Below are 20384 nucleotides of genomic sequence, written 5' to 3' on the forward strand. Positions count from 1 at the left end.
AAAAACATACAAAAAAGGAGAAGACTGGCTACGTGAGGGAAATTGGGATCCATCAATGTGGTAATCTGGTCATCTGCAGAAAGTGATCATCGTTACACCATTCTTACATTTATTATGTATCAACACGAGTGAAACGAGCTCGTCTGCTGCATGTCACCAGATGACATTTTGGGAAAACTATAAATAGGTGGTATTCAATAAATTCTGATGGTCACACTCAAAATGAATGCATTGAGTTGAGAAGATGGATGCCTCAAAGGCATTCATTTGTCCAGATTACAGTGATCTTGCGTCACTCCAATTTGCTTTAGTTATTCCATCAGTAAGAAGAATTAATATGACAAAGTAGTGCACCCACCATTAAAGCGATAATATGGTGAATAAAAAGATTATATTAGATTCTTGAAATAGAAGCAATACCAGTCATGAAAATGAGACACAACAACTGCAAAAACAGCAGACTACAAAACACACAAGACACCAACAATTCTGAAAAGACTCAAAATTACTCTAACATGAAGGCAAGAAGCTTTTAAAAGTCTCACTGGAACAAAATGAGGAATCTTAACTACAATGTTTGTCAAATACAAAGAAACATAGAGCTAGAAAAACTGTCAGTGACTTTAAAATATGAAACAAAACAAAGAAAAAATACATTGACAGAAAATATCCACCTAAAAACATTCAGTATCTTAAAATGACCCACTGTGTTATTAGAGAATGTCGATTTTATGGAATTACAAACACCAGCCATAAGATATATTTTCTTATATTAGAATCTTAAAGTTGTTTGCTTACAATTGCTTTTCTTATATTTCAGTTTTTCCATCTCCCCAGTTGTGGAAATAATGAATCACATAGAAATGCATTGGGTGTTTTTACTTTGATTAAATATTTTTAGTGCAACGTCACTAATGGTCAAGTGTAATTCAGATCAAGTAATCCAATTTGCTCCTTTCAAAATGACAAACATCTACTGAGAAATATGAATAAATATTGAAACCTTCAGGAAAGTAACTTTCTTACATTTTATGTATCTTTTAACACCAGTACTAACAGTTGTTCAGTATTCTACTGGACACATTTGCAAGTTTTCCCCCAGAAGCCAGGCGACCTGCCTGCAGTCTCCTGTCATAAAGGCGAAGTGCTGTGACAGACATGCATTGTTTGAAAACAGGTCAGCGGCCAGTGACTCACAACCAGCAGCTCAGTGGTCAATCAACACAACCAGCCCTGGAATATTTGTGTAACTGAAGGACTAAAAATAGCTGTCCCTTTCTTCATCCCACACTCGTCCACACCTTCCCATCTCAGCCGGCCTTATCTCCTGCAGCCTGGTCTTTGCCTCTGCGATCCGTTTGTGCAGGTCTCCTGTGGCACTGCCGCCTCCCTCCCCTCCCGCCGCCCGCCGAATGCCTCCATTATCCTTCTGATTACATATTCAGCTCTACGTCCATTTGTCCTTCCAGTGACATCTGTTGCCACAACACTCAATAATCTCATTGTACATTCACCAAAATGAAGAGGCCATCCATCAAAACATCAATCATGCTGCACATCCTCTCTCCATCTTCCTCCTGCTCCAGAACACAGCTGGACTGATGTGCTCACATATTCACATGTCGATATACACACAATAATCTTCATTTTCTGAAAAACTTGTAATAAGAGTCATTACTGAATTCAACAAGTAGTGACGCAGATGTCTAATATATGGCACTGACTGGCCATTGTTTCCTTTCACTAATAACTGATGCTCAAAAGTGAAATAATACCAGAGCGATTGAGTTTAGTGAAACAATGCACTGATAAGCGTTGAAACAAATGTTGATCATATCAGTGAAACATAATTCATTTCATTTAAGTCAGAGAGAAAACACATCTGGTGAAATAAAACTATGTCCATTATTGCACTCTGAGCATGGCCAAAGCTGAACGTTGGCATTACTTTTAGTTTTGCTCCTGTTAGAAAGTCGGGTGAGCTTGATGCTTTCATGCTCATTTAAAATTTTTGTGTGGCAGCTTGATTTTTCCTCAGCTCATTTTCTCTCCCATCAAATGACTGGCTGCTTCTTCTCTTACGCTTTGTAAAGTATGTCAAACCTTATTTACAGGTTTTACACTTTGCACTTAATTTCAACACGTAGGCCTTCACACAGCCAGTAAATAGACTGACTTATATGATTGACTGGTTTAATTAATAAAACTAAAAAGGTTTAATGTATCAACTGATTTCAATCATTTCATTTTTAATTACTCATTATGGAAATTATTTATTTATTTCTTGGAAGCTGTAACATTATAGCAGCCCTGTACACCTATTAACACTGTAGTAATCGGTACAGGGGGTATTATGGGACATACTTTGCACACGGCCACCTCCTTCACTCATTTGTTAGCAGGGATTGCTCAACATGGTGTATCTTATAGGTGAAACGAGGGGCAGTAAACCATCCATCCATCCATCTCGGTTCTGCTTCATCCTGTTCAGGGTTGTTCAGTTGTTCAGTTCTTGTTCTCCCCCCCAATCTCCTCCCAGAATTCCCAAACTTGAGCTTCCAGAGGCACGAATGTTCTGACTCACGCTAACCTTCCTCTTTCTCGTGCCTTGATGCAAACAGATTTCTGTCATTGAATTTCTGCTGCACGGTGATGTGGTGGTGAGCGCTCAGTTCTCACGGAATAATTGTTGACTTTTAACAGCTGGTAGGTGTGAATGTGGGTGTATGATGGTCTTTCTGTGACTGAGTGACTGAGGGGCGATGTTCAAAGACATTGCTCGTACAGCAGCCGTCTGGAACCTGCTTCAGCAACTCAAGACCCTGAACTGGTAAAGCTACTGTATATTCAAGATGAATGTAGAGTTTCTTTTTGAAGCCAAGATGGAGTGATGTAAAAGATACATATAGATCAAACCGGATCCCCCGTCTAGGAAGCTATGATCTGAATGTTTGATGTACTCTCTTAAAATACTCCTGCTCTCAGTTCATTCTTGAGCAAATGACACTCTGCAACAGCTGAGCAAAAAGGACAAATTTAGGTTTGTGGAGAAGGCTTGTAGAGAATGGCAGAAAATAGCATCAAAGGAAGGTCGAAACAACATCACCACACTGTCCACTGTGCCTCCAGCAAGATTCTCTCTGATCTCAACGCTTCTCACTGAGATTCTGTCCTTCAGGTTACAGTAGGAGGACTCTGTCTGTGAGATTATGCGTGAGAGTAATTGACTGGAATAATAGACTTTCTTACAGAAAAAAGACGGTATCAGCACAGTATTAGAACTGTATTAGCAGGTCCACGAGGCATGAAATTTTGATTGTAGTTCTGCAGCTCCCATCTCAGATTTTACAAAAAGGTTTTTTTTTTAATGAAAACAAAAAACTGCATTTTTATGAAGCACATGTTCAATAATTGGCCCATAATCCCTTTAGATCTGAAATCTTTCTGCATTTTATTACTATTGTGCTGTGCACATCTTAAAAATGTAGCATGTAAATTAGGAGATCTTAGTAGTTTGCACGTAATCTGAAGCATTACTTTATTGGCGCGGTCTTTATGTTGAAGCTGCAAAGATTCAAGCTATACTGTCCACATCATAAAGCCTCACTGTAAAGGAGGTAGGTGTACTGTAATAGTTGGTAATTTGCATCTCAGCGCAGCTCCGTCACATCAGGTTTATCGCTGAACACAGTGCACTGATATATTAAAGAGTTTCTGAATGGCTGCCCCTGTTTTCAGAACCTAACAAGATTATGCCGGAACCATCCAGCGCTCTTGTCGTTTGTGCTCACCCCGTGCAGAGTGAGACTGACTAAATCCTTCTTGCAGAAGTACTGATGTATGCCAGAGGCTAAATGCCTGCATCCAGCAGCATCAGCTGCGGGTCAGATTCATTCCTGAGCTGCATCGCTGCCACGGTTACTCATGCACAGGAATTTCAAGCACAGAGGAGCATTTGAAAGATTCAGTACCCGGCTCAAGAAGCATATTAATTCCCAGAGGAGAACAATTTAATGCAGGGACTTTTAGGATGTGGTGGGATCATATTATAAGACCGCACAGTGGTTTGCTGTCCAGGAGTAACTTTACTCTTCTTCTCTCCACCTGTCATGAAGCCACTTGTCTCCAGTGGCACACTGCGTCGGTGCTGATGTTGAGGAGAAAGGATGGTGCGTATTCCTCTCATCATCACATCAAATTTGGTATCTTAAAGCTTATTGAAATAGGATTTTGAAGGATGTTATATTATATATAGACTAATTTTTTTCAAGTGACAAAAAAACACTCAACAACTGGCCTCTTCTCACAGACTCTGCAAAGAAAAAAGGAAAATTTTTGTCATTGTTTGTCATTGCCCTTTTATTCTCATGCACTTGATTGTTTGGCCAATCAGGCGGAGCTCTGCGATCAGCCCACAGGTGATATCAATCTCCCCTCCAATGGAGCTGAGGAAAACCCAACACCATAAAAATAAAAAAAAAAATAAAAACATTCCAGCAACATTCAATAGCCTGTTTTCTTTTTTATTCAAAAGAAATCAGTTTACATTTTCTCTACATGCCCATAAGAAAAAAAAACATCCCTATATAAAGCAACAACCTTCAAAAGCCACTTAATAAAAAAAACAAAAAAAAAACAAAAAAGGATATCAATACTGCAGTGACGGTGAGAGAAATGTGTACCTTCCTTTATCGACAAGCAGATCCATGAAACCTCAAGAAAACAAACAATTCTCTTTCTCCGTGGCGGTGTAGTGGTTAAAACTCTCTCCTCAAACTGAGAGTCTTGTGGGTTTTATGTCGAGGCCACGGACTTTTCAGGCTCTTATGTGGGCTTGCTTTGGTTTCCTCCCTCAGTCACATGAGGTTGATTACCTGAAGATCTTGTAGTGATGTGTGTGTGTGTGTGTGTGTGTGTGTGTGTGTGTGTGTGTGTGATTGGCGTATATGCTTATCAAAATGTTAAAAACCGTAGTGAGTCTTCTTTTAGCCTTGCATTTTGGCAACAAAGACTGGATTCCATCACATTTTTGACATAATAGTTTGTTTTTTTGATGTTATTCTTAGATGCTGCTGCCTCACACTTAAATAAATAACACTGATTTAGTTAAAGATTCAGCTACAATAAGTTTAACTACTGAATTGTAAATGTTGTGTTCAGTTCAGTCTTTGTTCTGTCCTAAATAACATTTTTTGTTTGGCAGATATCTAAATGTGCATTTCATTGCAATTTACGTGAGAGTTTTTCAAGCTGTGTAGTTCTTAATTCTTTGTTCGAATGCATTTATTTCAGTTGCAGTTTTTCTGTTTCCTGGGAGGTTATTTCAGGAAATATTGAATTTCATAAAAGCAATCTCTTCTTGTTAAATTGGAGTTACAGTAATGTATAAGTAATGATGAATGAGTTCAATAAGAAGTGAATTATTACTGTACATCCTCTATTCACTGAGTCATAAATTTAATGATGGAAAAATGTTTCCTCTCAACTGAAGAACGTCGCTATGGTTTGTCAAATAATTGTAATGCCACAGACTGTGAAATTACTACATAAACAAAATCTTTCTACACAGAAATCTTTCGGCGAGCCTTGAAGAAAACCTCACATATTGCATTAGGTCTTTATACTAACAGCAAACTGTGCATAACAGCTCAAACAGGCTGAACAAGCTTTAGGTTTATAAGGGTACGAACTTCAGCCAGAATGCCTGTACTTTTTTTTTCAAACTCACTCAAGACTGAAATGTCAAACGCCATTTGGATCTAATGAGAGACAAGTGGGACAATATAACCGAGGGCAAAGTTCTGTCTCTATAAAAAGCAGGGCAGAACGGTGTCCTCAGCGCAGAGGGCAATTATAAGGCAAACAGTAGAACTTTACTCTTGCAAAAAAGAGGAAATGTATTAAGTGATTTGAAAGTCTTGAATGCAGATAGTGTCATTCTTTTATATTTAACTTTGCGCATTCTTTATTACTGTGTAGAGAAACCTGCAGTTTCTAAATTGCAGTAACTCACAAGCTTTCAACAAGATCCAAGGGTGAAGTGTTCTTTGCTGTAAACATATAAGCCACCACCTGATTTTCCTTATTGTTGCCATCATATTCACTTTATACATTACACAATTTGAATATGTAAAGGAATGATCAAATTAAACCGATGATTAAATTCTACAGTCACTGCCCATAGGAGCCTAATTACATATTTATTTATAAAACTTATTTATTGGTAAAAGACATCTAAAGTGACATTTTCTGCTAAAAACATGAAAACTCTTCCAGAAGACACTGAGATTAGTTGTCTGCAATCAAGTTTTTTGCAGAGATTAAGTTTTTTTGAAGGAGCTCGTTTAAGTGTTTATGCACCTTGAGCTTTTCAACACGTTGTCACATTACAACCACACATGTAAATGTGTTTTATTGGGATTTTATGTGATAGACCAACAAAACAGGCTGCATATTGTGACGTGGAACAACAATTATATGGGGCTTTTTCAAGTTATAAGTTCCAAGCTTTGAACATCTCGTAGAGGATCATGCAATCCATCATCCGAAAATGGAAAGAGTATGGTACAAGACATAGAAGTCCACCACAGCTGACAAGGACTGTGGATACTTTTGCAAACCACTTTATAAGCTACTGAAAAAAAAAAGGATTTAAAAAAGGATAAGAGTAAATTTTCTTCAATTTTGTATGTGACACTGGCTTCTTGAGAAGCTTTTCAATGACAAACTGGTTCTTTAATGAGTTTTTTTGTGTTTCATCCAATAAAATTTGAGTGAAATTTGAAAAAAAAAAAAGCTTTTCATCCTATTCCCTTTATCATTCCAGTCAAAGCTCATGTATTGACTTGAGAAGCGAGACAAATCAAGGAATCAACATTTTTTGAAGCTACGATAAATCGATGTGCGCATAAGAACGAGGTCAGAACATCAGGAAAAACTCACAAAGGTTTGATGAAGAGACTTGCATGAGTTGAAATTCGTACAGTCTACAACTAGAATTGCTTCATTCATCCCACAGGGATTAAAAAGAGATTGAAATGCAAAAGGACAAAGAGAGACACTAAAGAAAGACGTGAAACTATTTGTGGTTGTTCGACAATGTGAAAGAAGTCAGAGGAGTAGCAGATGAAGTAACATGTACCTAATGAATCATTTATCCAAAGTCCTTGGGAGAACAATGTCAGCGTTCGGCGGAGGAGCACAGAGAAGGAGTACATGACAGTAAGAGAGCAAATCAAAAGGGGATGACAGCGACGCCAAACAATTACGAGGGCAACAGAACAAAGTATCACTCATGAACAAAAAATGTGTGATTTAAATGTCTCTGTAATTCAGGAAAATGGATTTTGTTGATGATTCGATGGGCCACTTTATGTAAGTAAGGAAAGAATTAAGAGAATGTAAGTAAAGTAAATGATTTCTTAGTTGTGAAAATGCTTCTTGTAGATAATCTTATGACATCAAAAAACTTGATCGTTTTCCTGTTAGATGGTGCCATATTTGTAAACAAAAGCATTTCTGGGATCAGCAGCAGTGAATGTGAGGGGATTATGCCCGTGAAACATTTGCCAAATCTTCTCTGCCAGTGCCAAACAGCTTTCCTTTGCGATTGCTTACAGTCGCCCCTGGTGCTGATAACCAGGCGTCTGACTGGCACTTCTCAAAGCAAAGAGAGTGAAATTCTGCAATCAGACCGAGTCCCATGTGTCCATGGTCCTGGAACCAAGCTCTACTCTCCAAGACACAATCTCACAGTATCATGTGAGCAGGAGGTGACCGCTATGACGAGGGGGTGCCAGGATTAAAAAAAAAAAAAAAAGGTAAACAGACGGCCACTCCACCAACCAAGTCACAGCCGTCCCAAATAAATAATAAATCCGTTTGTGTGGAGTGTCGAGTAATGTTCTATCGTTTGAGTTGCTGGATCCTCTTTGCAGGAATATGATCTACATTAATTGGCTTATTTGTTGTGATGAACACAAAGAGTCGACATGCAGAGATAAAAAAGAAACCAAAAAAACAAAAAAAAAAAAAAGCAGATTGAAAGATGATTAATGTATAGCTTCAAAGTGCATCACAGCTGGCTGGATCCAACTCAGGAGGCTGTGATGAAGAAGCTCACTTATGACATCTGTCAGCACATTAAAGACCACAACAAACAATCAGAGGAAGATGGAGAGGATGCATCACACAGACAGGGTGAGTAGTAAATCATATAAGCTATCATATACCTTTGTTTCACTGAGCTTCATTTTTTTTTACCTACTGTTTCCCTTTGGCAACCCAATAAAATCCCCGAATAACAACAAAACACACACTAAGAATTTGATCTTTTCTGCTTATTTTCAGTGCAGGTTATATAAATCCAGTAATTTCCCTGAAATGAATCGACAAAATCCCCATGTTTCATACTCAAAGGTTTGACAGCTGTTCAATAAAAAACAGCAGCAGTTTCTCTCATGAGGCAGCACTTAAAGTGTCAAGCTCTTCAATATATTGGGTGGTTGAGAACTTTGTCAAATCAGTATGTCTTCAAATGCAACTCCATTCAAGAAAATGTTTTTTACCTCTAAAAACTGCACGCATGATTTTAAAAAGTAACCTGAAGAACTTACAGACACTTGATTATGTTTATAAAGGATGTAAAATGCTGAACAAAGGTCTCTCTGCTCATTGAGATGATTTATAGTGAGCAATAATCCAACACAAAGCATTTCATAAAGACTGTTGTCATACGTTACACGTTATAGAGATGAGTGACCAAGAACCAAACTTCCTCCAAAAGGAACACAAGTGTCATAACATTATGATGGAACCCCTTCATGATAACACCTCAGTACAGGTTCCATGTGCTCATATCAGCCATTCCATCATGCAGAACCACCAGGCAGGTTCAGACTGTGGCACAGCGAACATGACCTTATCAGGCTCACAGTTTGAGTCCCGGGAGCGGCAATCCTCCCGTTCAGAGAGAATCCTCTGAAATCCTCAGGCTGGCAGCCGCGTTCGGCTTAGGCATAATGCATGTGAAGGCCACGTAAAAGCTGCATGCTTTCCACGTGGCACGGACAATACACTGGCGCGCTGATCTCCGTATGTCAAACCCCACATGCCTGATTTCTCCGCTCCACGGTCAAGAGACAAGTGAGATCACTTTGTAATTGCATTGGAAGAGTTCCAGCTCCCGGGGAGGGGAGACCTGTGGCCATTTCTCTCAATGCAGGATGTTTGTATTCAACGCACAGTGAGGAATTTACCAGTCTCACTCGGGGTGGTTAGCTGTCTGCCTCTGAAGCGTGACAGGTTAAATCGAGATGCTGCCAATCTTTCCCGCAGCATGGCGGAAACAATCCAAGTGCTCACTCTTGCTGCGCACGTCAAACATGCTTGGAACCGGTGTAATAACTGGCAAATTATTTCATATCAGGACTGTTGCTTGGATGTATTCTTCTATCTTCAGGACCATCAGAGGCAATCTGGCAGCGATATCAGTTCACGTTCTGCTTCGCTGATTCCAGAAACCTGTTGTGGAGATCTGGGATTTATACGGATGCTTGATATCTCTGTTCAGCATCCTCTGGAGAAAATTCCTGAGATTTCATTCTATTGAACACATCTCTGCTCACAGTTTTGGACATAAAACTGCAGATTCGATCCAACAATTCTTTAGAGAGAAATATCTTGGATGTTTCTGTGAGATGAGTATCCTTTCGTGTCCCAGATGATAGCTTCATTTTTATCACTGTGAGTCAATCGATGTGATGTTGTTTCATTTATCCTCATTTTCTTCTTCAGAGGAACAGAAATTGAAATCTGTTTGTAGACATTGCTCATATATTGCTCATATCATAGGCTGATATTAGCAAGGCCCAAACTGATTCTCGTGTCCAACACAGGTCTGCGTGGAAGATCGGTTTAGCTAAAAGCCTTATAAGACTAAATGTCCGCCTGGGTCACTGATCCTATTGCACAAAGGGCAACTCCACATCACAGGTCTTGGTAAAGGGGATGTCGACTCACGACATTTGACTCCTCAGACTGAGAGAGCATTACCTGGTGTTTCTAATCTCGCTGAGGTTGTCTGTCAGAGCAGTAAAGGTGGCTTCAGAATAAATCGGAGCTGCAGCCGTCCCTATGTTAGAGACAGAATGAATGGAGAACCAATTTTAACAATGCCCAGCATATCTGACCTTCGGTGTAATTCAATTTAGAATTTAGTCCTGGAATAAAAATAACAAGAACAGACATTCCCAAAGTGTATCTCATCTCGATTAAGTGATAGGACTGCAGGGAATAAACTGTACAGCACCACGTCTGAGGCAGTTTCTGCACCTCATCTATACCTTCCAGTATCTGCTGGTAAATGTGTGTCCTGCAGAATGAACAACCACATAACCAGAATCTTTCTTTCTGACCAATCTGACTTGAAAAAAATGTGCCATTTTCTCAGTCATTTCTAATATTAGATAACGAAACCCTGATAACCATATTAATATCATCTTACTATGAGAGTAAGACATAAGGAGAGAGTTAGATATGTAATTTTAAGATAGGCTTGGTTCTGACTGTGGATATAGTTTTAGGCACAAAGCAAGAATTATAGGACCAAGACGATGTTTCATGAGAAAAATACTGTATACCTCATCTGGAAACATAACAATGATAGTCTGGCTTGTTTGAATGTGAAGCGAAAGCGCATTGCCAACATTATAAAATATCGAGTGTGCTTTCATAATTTCATTCACATTTTGCCTCTTCATGTTTGCCCCCTAGTATCACTTAACCCCACAGCGGGGCATCCCAGTTTGAATGATTAACGCAGGGAAATGTCTCCTCTATAAAAACCATTAATGTGAGACACAGAGAAACTTTTGGATAACTTGGACTTTTAACTATTGTGCAAGTTTACTCCTCATGTGACAAGTCAATCAATTTAAATATACTGTATATTTCAATAGATCCTGATCAGTAAAAGACAAAAAAAAGGATCAAAACAAGGCAGCCTGAAGCATTGTTTAACACCTTCAAAACCAATATAATAACCTTGTTGCCACAATTTACTGCTCTGAAGGTGCCTCAGTCAGACGCCTGCAAAAAAACAAACAAAAATGAACACACTTAAAGATAAAAACATGTCTGATAGTGCAAAAAACAAACTGTAAGAAAATTAAAAAAAAACTCAGCAGGAAGATGTCATGTAGTTGCCTGTAGTTGCCTGGAGTCTCAGGTTTTAGGAGCTAAAAGAGGACCCCACAGTTTTCAGGAAAACATTTCAGTTTGAGTCTCCAATAAACTCCTTATTAAAGTGGTGCAGTCCAATACTGGCCAGTGAGGGGATGTTGACCCAAGTTAGACATGGCTGACGTGCCCTATACTACCTTCTGCCTCCTGGTTGCCACTCCGGTCGCTCTGTACGGCAACATAACGGTTGTCTTGCAGCAAACGGTGATTTTATTGTCCAGAGAAAACATTGGTATGATCCCTTAGTGCGCCAAACGCATTCAAACATGGCGCCAAAGACAGCGGCCATATGGCATCACGGTGTTCCAGCGTCTCAGACAGCGGTCAAAAAACTATTTACCCTTCCAGTGTAACATTTGCATTCACTATGCGTGCGTGTTGCGGTTAATGACTAGCAGCACCAGCCTTTCAGGTGCATTATCGCTAAAACTGTGACTGTTTGCAGATTGCTAATTGCTCTTCTTCTTCCTCTTGTCAATGCAGGAGTCACAGCACCTAAACGTGACCCTGTACGTCCATCTAAATTCTCTTAATGAGGCCGTCTCTCTCAGACACTTGAGCAGATTGCCACTTTCATTAGTTAATGACTTTTTAAGATGCCCTCACTGTGACAGGTGATCTCATCTATATTCCTCACGTATCAGTAAAACATAGGAGGCGAAAACAGTCAATTCTCCCTCAGGAAGTGTCTTTGTTTGCACTGAAGAAACACAAAATTATAATTCCGATCAAACAAAGATAAAGGGGCTGTAATGGCTCTATTAAGATTTTAACACCATTAAAGGATTCTTTAATGAAGTCGGGATTGATTTCATCTGGCAATCGAAGAATTTTCCTCCAGATAGTGTTTTTTTTTTTTTTTTTTTTTTTTTGCAGAAGAAAAATCATATAAACCAGGGAGGGGGTTAAAGGGAGGGAGACAGATCCCACAGAGCTCAAGCCACAATTCAACTGCCCATCCATCCATCCATCCATCCATCCATCCATCCATCCATCTTCCCTACCACTTTATCCTGTGCAGTATTATGAGGCACTGGAATCCCATCAAACTTCAGGCAGGTCGCCAGTCCATCTCAGATGAGCATTTAAAACATGGATTTTTGTTCTGCTGTTTTTTTAGATTCTTGAAACTGAAATGAAGTTTGAGAGTTCTGTCCCAGCAGTCTTAAGCATTTTGCTGTTGCTCTATCCTCAGAATCATGTGATTGTCTGTTTCATTGCACCACTTCCCATCTCTGGAGCGTTCTCCCAGTATGCCTGGATAAAGCTGCTTAGCCCCGTGTTCTTTAGATAAAAACTATCTTGTTATTCTGCGTTCAGATGCACAACCTACCTCCTCTGTTATTTGCTTTTCAACAAACAATAACTTTTACTGATTTTATAACCTTTATCTTAATCAAGATTTTACTTTATTTACTCTCATTTTCATGCCTGGCTTAATTGTCTTGTTTGAATGTATTTCTTTCATTTCCTTGTAAAGCACTGAGAATTGCTTTGTGTCTGAACTGTGGTATATAAATACATTTGCTTACCTCCTCAGTACCACACAGCAAATTTTCCAGTGTTGAATTAACTCTGTAAGTGTTAAGAGTGGTCTCATATATACACTGTTGTAGTGTTAAATGTAAGTGTTAAAATATACACTTTAAAGTGTTCATTCTAAGAATTAACACTGTATAGAGTTAAATAGGAAGACTGGTCAACAGAGAGGAATATTAATATAACTCTACAGAGTGTCAGCATTAGAAAATTAACACTGGTCAGTGTTGAGATTTTAACATTACAAAAGTGTATATATGAGACCACTCTTTAACACTTTCAGAGTTAATTCAACACTGGAAAATTTGCTGTGCACCTTAACTTGCTTGGCAGAGACTCCGTTATCCCCTCCTATTTCCACATACCGCTCTACAACATCACCACATCCAGATGGCGGGGGTCTTATTTGATTGCCATTTTCTAGGCCATCTAAATATTGATGCCATATTCACCAGAGTGTGATCAAAACTCAACATTTAAATATTTGTTTTACCTTCCCTAACCTCATTTCTTCATAGTCTTTATATATAGTCTGGAACTGTGATGACAGTTTTATACTCAGGCTGATATTATCATGTTAGGTAATGTCTTTTACACTTTCAATAGATTAAAACAGATGTTGTAATTGGCACTTTATGAATAAATCTGAATTGAATTGAATTGAAAGCAGCAATGGGCTGTTCAGTCATACCACTGTCGGCTGTGTGGCAGAGCTCAGTCAGAGGAAAAAAGTACCTGGATCGGCTTTTTGGAAGAAGGTCGCAGAAGCATATCTATTACAGCAATTTGTACCATTGCACGATCTGTCTAGACCACAGCACTGACAGCAAAACCCATCTGAAGCACTCTGCATCTGATGATGACAAAATTCAAGCTGAGCGCTGCAATGATGCAAATCCTTTATGTTTAAACCCTCCATGGCACTGATTTAAAAGGGAGCCTTCCAAATAAAATGGTAATAGTGAAGGAATAGTCTGTGATGATTTTCCTAAAACATCCACTCTCCAATATAAATATACTTTAAATACAATCATACAATCATCTGTCATCTATTTCTCAAACTTTTCTAAGCCATCTTTGGGACTATAAAGCTACATGAGTCGTGCTTCTCATGAAAATTCAATGTCAAGTGTAAGCGCTCTTTCATCGAAGAATTTACTGCCATCAGCTTTCAGTCATGCAGTAATAATCTTACCCTCCTCCCCAGTAACAAGGGAAATGAAGACTCACATTTGATGCTGGGTAATAAAAGTAAAGGTCTGGGAGATCTGAGAGGATGTAGAATTGAAGGTTCGGCTGAGACACAGATCATAGTCACTATACAGGTGTTTATATCTAGTTACGCCAGTATTGAATTCTGAACTGATCTGCTGTCCAAAGAAGGGCTAAGGACATCCGACACGATTCCAATGAATCATTTACATTAACATTTACACATTAAATAAGATCAGCATTTTCAAGCATATTCAATCATATCTCATTTTTACACTCCAGTCTGAAACGTATTTCACTGCATCTGAGGAAGTTCCTCTCATTTCACGGCACGCTGATCATACTGATGCACCAGCAGCATCAGGCGGCTAATCTCCAAGTGGCTAAGAAATGTTGGGATCTAATGCAGTGCATGAAACGCAGATAACTGGCGCAGTGGAAAGCTTCAGTTTCAAAAAACTATTAGATAGAAGAGCAGATAGCAGCAAGACATCACTGAAGCAATTCAAGACTTTAGTATCAACGCAATGTAAACATCTAACCATGAGCACAGAGGTTCAGGCTCGTTCCTATAGTAACTCAACAGTCTATTTATTAATAACAAAGGCCCCAATGATGAAGTGACCTCTCTTCATTGTGTAAAATGACCCTATGACATTCATTGAGCAGCCCTGAATTAAATTATTAGATTTGTATTAATGGAGACGGCCTGTGTATGCACACCTTTATGATCACTGGCACCGTCTGCATCCCGTTCAGTGGCTGGATGTGATTTGATTTCACCTCCTCGTGCCTGTATGCTCTTTGTAACATTGCTTTACAATGGATTAAAAATTCATAACATGTTTATGCAAGCAGAGCTCCAAAGGGGACATTGTGCATTTCATTGCAGGAGTGTTAAATAGATTAAGATAGATCACATTGGTGTTTTTCTCATCACACTTTTTTGGTCTGACTACACACATCTGAAAAAAAATATGAGAAAAATATGTGAAATGAGAGTAAAGTTCAAAGTGTCATCGAGAAATACAAGAATCTCCGTCAGCATGAACTCATCTGAACTCAGCAGCTGCATCTATTTGATCCATGAAATACATACAATGATTGTTTCGTATGAAGGATGTGCAGAAGCTTTCCAGAGGTGTTTAGACGAACGGCAGACCACAGAGCAGGTTTAGAGTGCTCAAAACAACTGCTATCCAACACAATGTGACAGGCTGCCACTGCAGGCATTAATGAGGAGCTGACAACTCTAATGGACTGTGAAGGTTCAAGAGACAAGCGTTACTTTGCTTTTGCTGACAATCCAATGGTGCAATGTTTTAATTTTAAAGTTTAACAAGTTTATTTTCTAAGTGTCAGAAGGAATGCGGTACATCGGAGCTGAATGAGCACTCTAAGCCAGACCCCAGCCCCTGTCCTCATGTAAATAGTGGAACTCACTTGAATAAATGGGAACGTTAGTCCAACGGCAAAGTTAGACAGCCAGTTAACGACGCCGGCGATCATGAAGGCTGCGGGCCGGTAGGACTGTTCAAACAGCTCCCCCGTCAGGATGAAGGGGATCCCACCTGGCAAAGAGACAAAACAAGACGGACGCACCATTAGCCGTGACAAAGCACTCACAGGAGCTCAGAGAACAAAAACCAGCTTTGGGCAAAGAAGCAATAATCTGCTTACAATTCACAAGTGAAATCATACTTGTAAGTAAGATTATGCAAAATTGAAATGAGTGTTATTGTGCTTGCCTTTCCTGCCCTCTCTTACCACTTAAGGCGATGACTCATTTACAGAGTGCATTAGTGCAAGTGCCAAAAAAAAAAGAAAATAATTTTCCTATTCAGTTCTAACCAAACATCCCTTTTCAAACAGAAAATAATAAATAAAACTGAAGGTGACCTCGAGTACTTGTTACCGTTTTATAGTCACTTCATAGATACCATCAGCAATTTGCCTGACTGAATTGAAATCCCTGCTGCATCTATGTGAGTTCAACATTTGGAATGAAAACATACACCTTTCAATCATTCACTGAGCAATAACAAATGACTGCTTACCCCAAACAAGACAACTTAATACAAATTAAATACATTTAACACTGATTTAAATAATACTTTCTGTAAGTGGTGATATAAAGTCACAATTTTTTCTTTTAAAATGATGGCCTGCTTGTCACAAATCAAAGCCTCTTGGTGCTTCCAAAGCTCCTCGACAGATCAGTGGACTTTTAAATGAAAGACACACTGGAGTCTGGAAACATCACCTGCCCAAATCCCTGAATGCAATTTCAAGTTTAGTTTAGTTAAGCGAGTCTAAATTCTTCTTGATTTTTGTGCTTTTAACTTTTGCTCTGTGGCCACCAGATCCAATCAAACGAGGCTTGTCAATGAATTCATAAAACTTTAATTAGTTAATGGCACAATATGTGAATTCATGATTAATTTACAATAGTAAGGTCCGAGCGGAACTGCAAGATTATCAAATTCCAATGCCACTTAAGTCATGAATGCTAAGAGTATGGAGCAAGTGAAAATATAGAATCACAAACGGTGACATTTCTTTATTTATTTATGCACCCCTTTAGGCACTCTGGCAAAAACGCTGCTCACTGCCAATCTCCTTCTGCAGCTCTATACGTCTTGAAGCATATGGAGGTGCAGAGGTGTGACGGGGGAGTGAAAGACAAGGTATTTTGAGATGAACGCACGGTTTTTACAGTATAATGTGGGCAAACATGATTAAGCCTCCATGCTGCAATGCATGTTTCACTTGATTTTTTTAGGAAAAAAAAAAGCCAAAATTGGAGAATACATTATTCACAGTGCAGACTTATTATTTCTATAGGTTATGTCTCATGTTTACCAGGTGTTATCAGACTGGCTTTGAATGCGCAGCAGCCTGACAGAATATCGGTACAGAGGTGGAGATAATGACTTGTTTTGGAAAAAAAAGATGTCAAATATTTCTGAGCACTTCCACTGAGATGGCGTTGGAAGCGTTTAGTCACATTTTGTCATAGTTTTACTCAGTGATCTTTGCCAGGTTGATATATTTTGGTGGAAAAAATAGCGTTAAAACCTTATGATGATCGGTAAGTCTTGTGTATGCAATTGTGCTGCATTATAAGCAGTGAATGTGTCTGTAGAGAAGCTTTACTGCTTCAAATAAAGACAAAAAGTACAAACAGAAGTGATAGAACTTGGTATCCTTGAAAATCTGTCATCGCTGCACTTTCCCTTCGCAGCAGGTTCTTGTCAAGTAATCACTTCTGAGAAGACAGCACGCTGTAAACCTCAGGAGCTTCTCACTTCTGAGCTCTACATAGATCGGTATAACTCAGATCGGTGCTCAGCACTCTGATATTTAAAACATGTGATCATAAACTATGCTAGTATTTGAGGGAAATACCAATAAACAAGGAAAAACAGCCAGAGCGTAACTGACTGTGTGGCTGTAAGAGAACGCAGTTTTACTACATCAGCGTTAGATCTTATATACATCTTCCCATCTACTCTTTGGAAGAAAGGGAATTTGATGTGTGATCATCAATAGCAAGATCTCCCTGATTCTAGAGAACCAAGTGGTTTTATCTAAAGTCAAACATGAATTGTGAATCCTCATGAATGGCATGCGATGTAAATTATTATGTAAAGCTTCATGCCATACCTGTAAGTAAAGTTAAGCTTCAACAGAAATGAACATGGAGATTTATTTGAAAAACAGAAACATGGCAACATGACTGTCAAACATGCAAAAAGGTGTATTAAAAGTAACACAGACTTATAACTTCTCGAAGTATAGTGAGTAAATACAATAAAATATGTTCTCTGTTTGATACTGAAGGAATGTGGTGCATTAATGTGACCTGCCAAGTGTGGTAACATTTCTATAAATTGTTTTAATGCCCTTTTTGATGCCCTTTGGAGTAAACATGTGCAACGAGGTGCACACTGTAACTATTGTAATATAATTATTCAGATTCAAATAATAAAAGAAAGATTCCTGTTCTGGTTGTCTTTAGTATCTTTTAGTCTATGTCAGTGTCAGAAGCTTTTTATCAGTCACACTGTTGAGATTGCACAGTCCATGAGACCCACAAGTACAGTTCTGCGTGTTGATCTTCTATGATTTTGGCAACGTTGAGAGGTGTTTATGGACAGTTCTGGTTGTTAGCCATCTGTGGTTTGGAGAAGTGGTGAGGGCTCGAATAATTGTGCATGGAATTCAGAGAAAAAAAGTTTTACTTCTAGGAGAAACATTAGAGAAGTGAGTAAAACAGTGAAGAATTCAGCTTTTGCAGCTAAATTTAGGATGGAACTACATAACAGTAATTCAAAAGCATTTGAAAAGGGTTTGGAAAAATGTGAATTATTTATGGTTTCTTTTTTATTTCTTCATCTGGATACATCAGTGGCTAGCTTCAAAGTTGCCATGGGCACAGTTGATCACTATACTACTGTGTGCACCCAATAAATTCATGGCTGGCTGGCAGACTGGCTAGAAAAGTGCATGAGTGCAACTCAGAGTGACTTGGAATTCTATGTATTTTCCAACAGATAAGAGCCTCTCCAACACCAAACCTCAACTATATTGGAGAATGAATAAGATGTGGGAAATTTGAGCAAGACATTTTTTTTTTCCTGGATGGAAAGGACAAATCTGCTTCACACAATGCAGAGAGAGAGAGAGAGAGAGAGAGAGAGAGAGAGAGAGAGAGAGAGAGAGAGAGAGAGAGAGAGAGAGAGAGAGAGAGAGAGAGAGAGAGAGAGAGCGAGCATGTGTGTGAGCGTTCAGTTTAGATCTGTTCCAGATAATCCGCTTAGCAAAAAAATTGTGTTTTCCAGGGAGTTGTGCACCTCTTGATATGTGTGGCTCGTGTGTGTCTGTGTGAGTGAAGAGCAGAGACAGCTGAGAGAAAAGTAAGTCAAATAAAAACACTTACTTAGCGCTTACCAAACTAGCTGAAAAGCTTTTTATGAATACTGATAAACCTGGCTTATGCTTGATGGGAGATTATTCTTAGCCAACATAGTAATTGTCAATATTCACAAAATCACCATGCACAATGTAAAGGCGTTTTCAGTCTCACAGCTTAATTCAGTCACGGGGTTAATTGAGTTCACACTTGTCGCCACAGCATATTTCAGTCTCAGACTGAGGTGGGCCCAGGGACTGCACACTAATTGGGCTATTTATGCTATTTGGCCGGCATATGTTTGTGGAATGCCTCAGAGGAGACAGCATGTGTTGAATCATGTGAGATGAAAGTATGCAGGTTTGCCTTACAGCCAAACAGCACCAGCGCTGGCACACTGATTAGTGCTCACTGGAGGACAGGAGAGTCCTCCACTAATTTTGCAAATAAACTCATAAAACACTCAGATCACTGACACACTGTATCCTCTGTGTTGTTCTTCTTCCCATATATAAGAGTCCTCTTTATGCAACATGCCAACAAATGTATATTTACTCAGTGGTTTACTTGGGAATTTTCCCAAAATGTAAACATACATAAGCATGAAAAAAATGTGTGTCTTTGTCCTTTTGGTGACAGTTGGGTGCTTTAGAGTGGTGGCAGCTCAGTTGGTGCAGCAGGTCATCCTCGCCTACCTCCACTATGTGTGGACTGAACACCTTGTATGGCAGCCGCCATCACTGCAGTGTGACTGGATGAAAGTGGAGGATACTCTGGTTGCTGTTGAATCGATGGAAAAGTGCCATGAGGCGAAATTCACTACCATCTGAAATCTTTGCATCCTATGATCACGGTGAGTTCATGTGTATGACGATGCTCCAGCCTCCAACTCAAAGTACACACATTTCAGGTCAAATCATTTTTATACAGTTTATAAGGAACAAGAAGCTGCAATAATCACAATGTTCAATCAATAATCAGCAGGCAGAATGAGACGAGGTTGCCTCACCCAAACAAATGTAGACCAAGTTTCTTAAAATATTGGCTCTCTTTCTCTTTGTTTTCTCTTTGATTGGCTGGAAGTTTGCCCTGACTGGACTCTGCATTTGACGAAAATGGGAAAATGGGTCCGTTTGACCATATATGGTTGCCACACTTCTTTTCTTAAAGTTGTTTATCACCGATGAGATGATGAGAGCAACATAACTGAGTGATCTGATGTCTGAATGAGCTGTTTGCATGTCTTTGATATTGAACTACAGATAATAATATACAACAGCTGTTTGAATAAAGCATCTCATGTTCTTTAATTTGTTCATAATCCTGGAAATTCCTGTGAGCTTTCATTTCAGGTATTGCATGAGGAATAATTTGCAAATATTAAATCGAAATGAATATAAACCTCTGGCAGGCACTATAAGACAACTCCTCTAATGATCAATTAAGCGAGCACTGCAAAGATCACACCAGAACTGCA

The 20384-nt window shown here is 39.1% G+C and overlaps 1 protein-coding gene across 3 annotated transcripts in view; it reads right to left on the reverse strand.

The window, feature by feature from the left end:
* The window catches only part of slc2a9l2 (solute carrier family 2 member 9, like 2), a 132821-nt gene that overhangs the window by 4201 nt on the left and 108236 nt on the right, over nt 1–20384 (reverse strand). For 2 of the 3 annotated variants that reach the window (XM_030092455.1, XM_030092454.1), the window contains one exon: nt 15436–15563. The exons of the other annotated variant lie outside the window; for it this stretch is intronic. In XM_030092455.1, coding sequence (XP_029948315.1) covers nt 15436–15563 — 128 coding nt within the window. The remainder of the gene's footprint in view (nt 1–15435; nt 15564–20384) is intronic. 3 annotated transcript variants of the gene reach the window in all.

The sequence above is a fragment of the Salarias fasciatus genome, chromosome 5 (genome assembly GCF_902148845.1).
Source record: "Salarias fasciatus chromosome 5, fSalaFa1.1, whole genome shotgun sequence".
NCBI lineage: Eukaryota > Metazoa > Chordata > Actinopteri > Blenniiformes > Blenniidae > Salarias > Salarias fasciatus.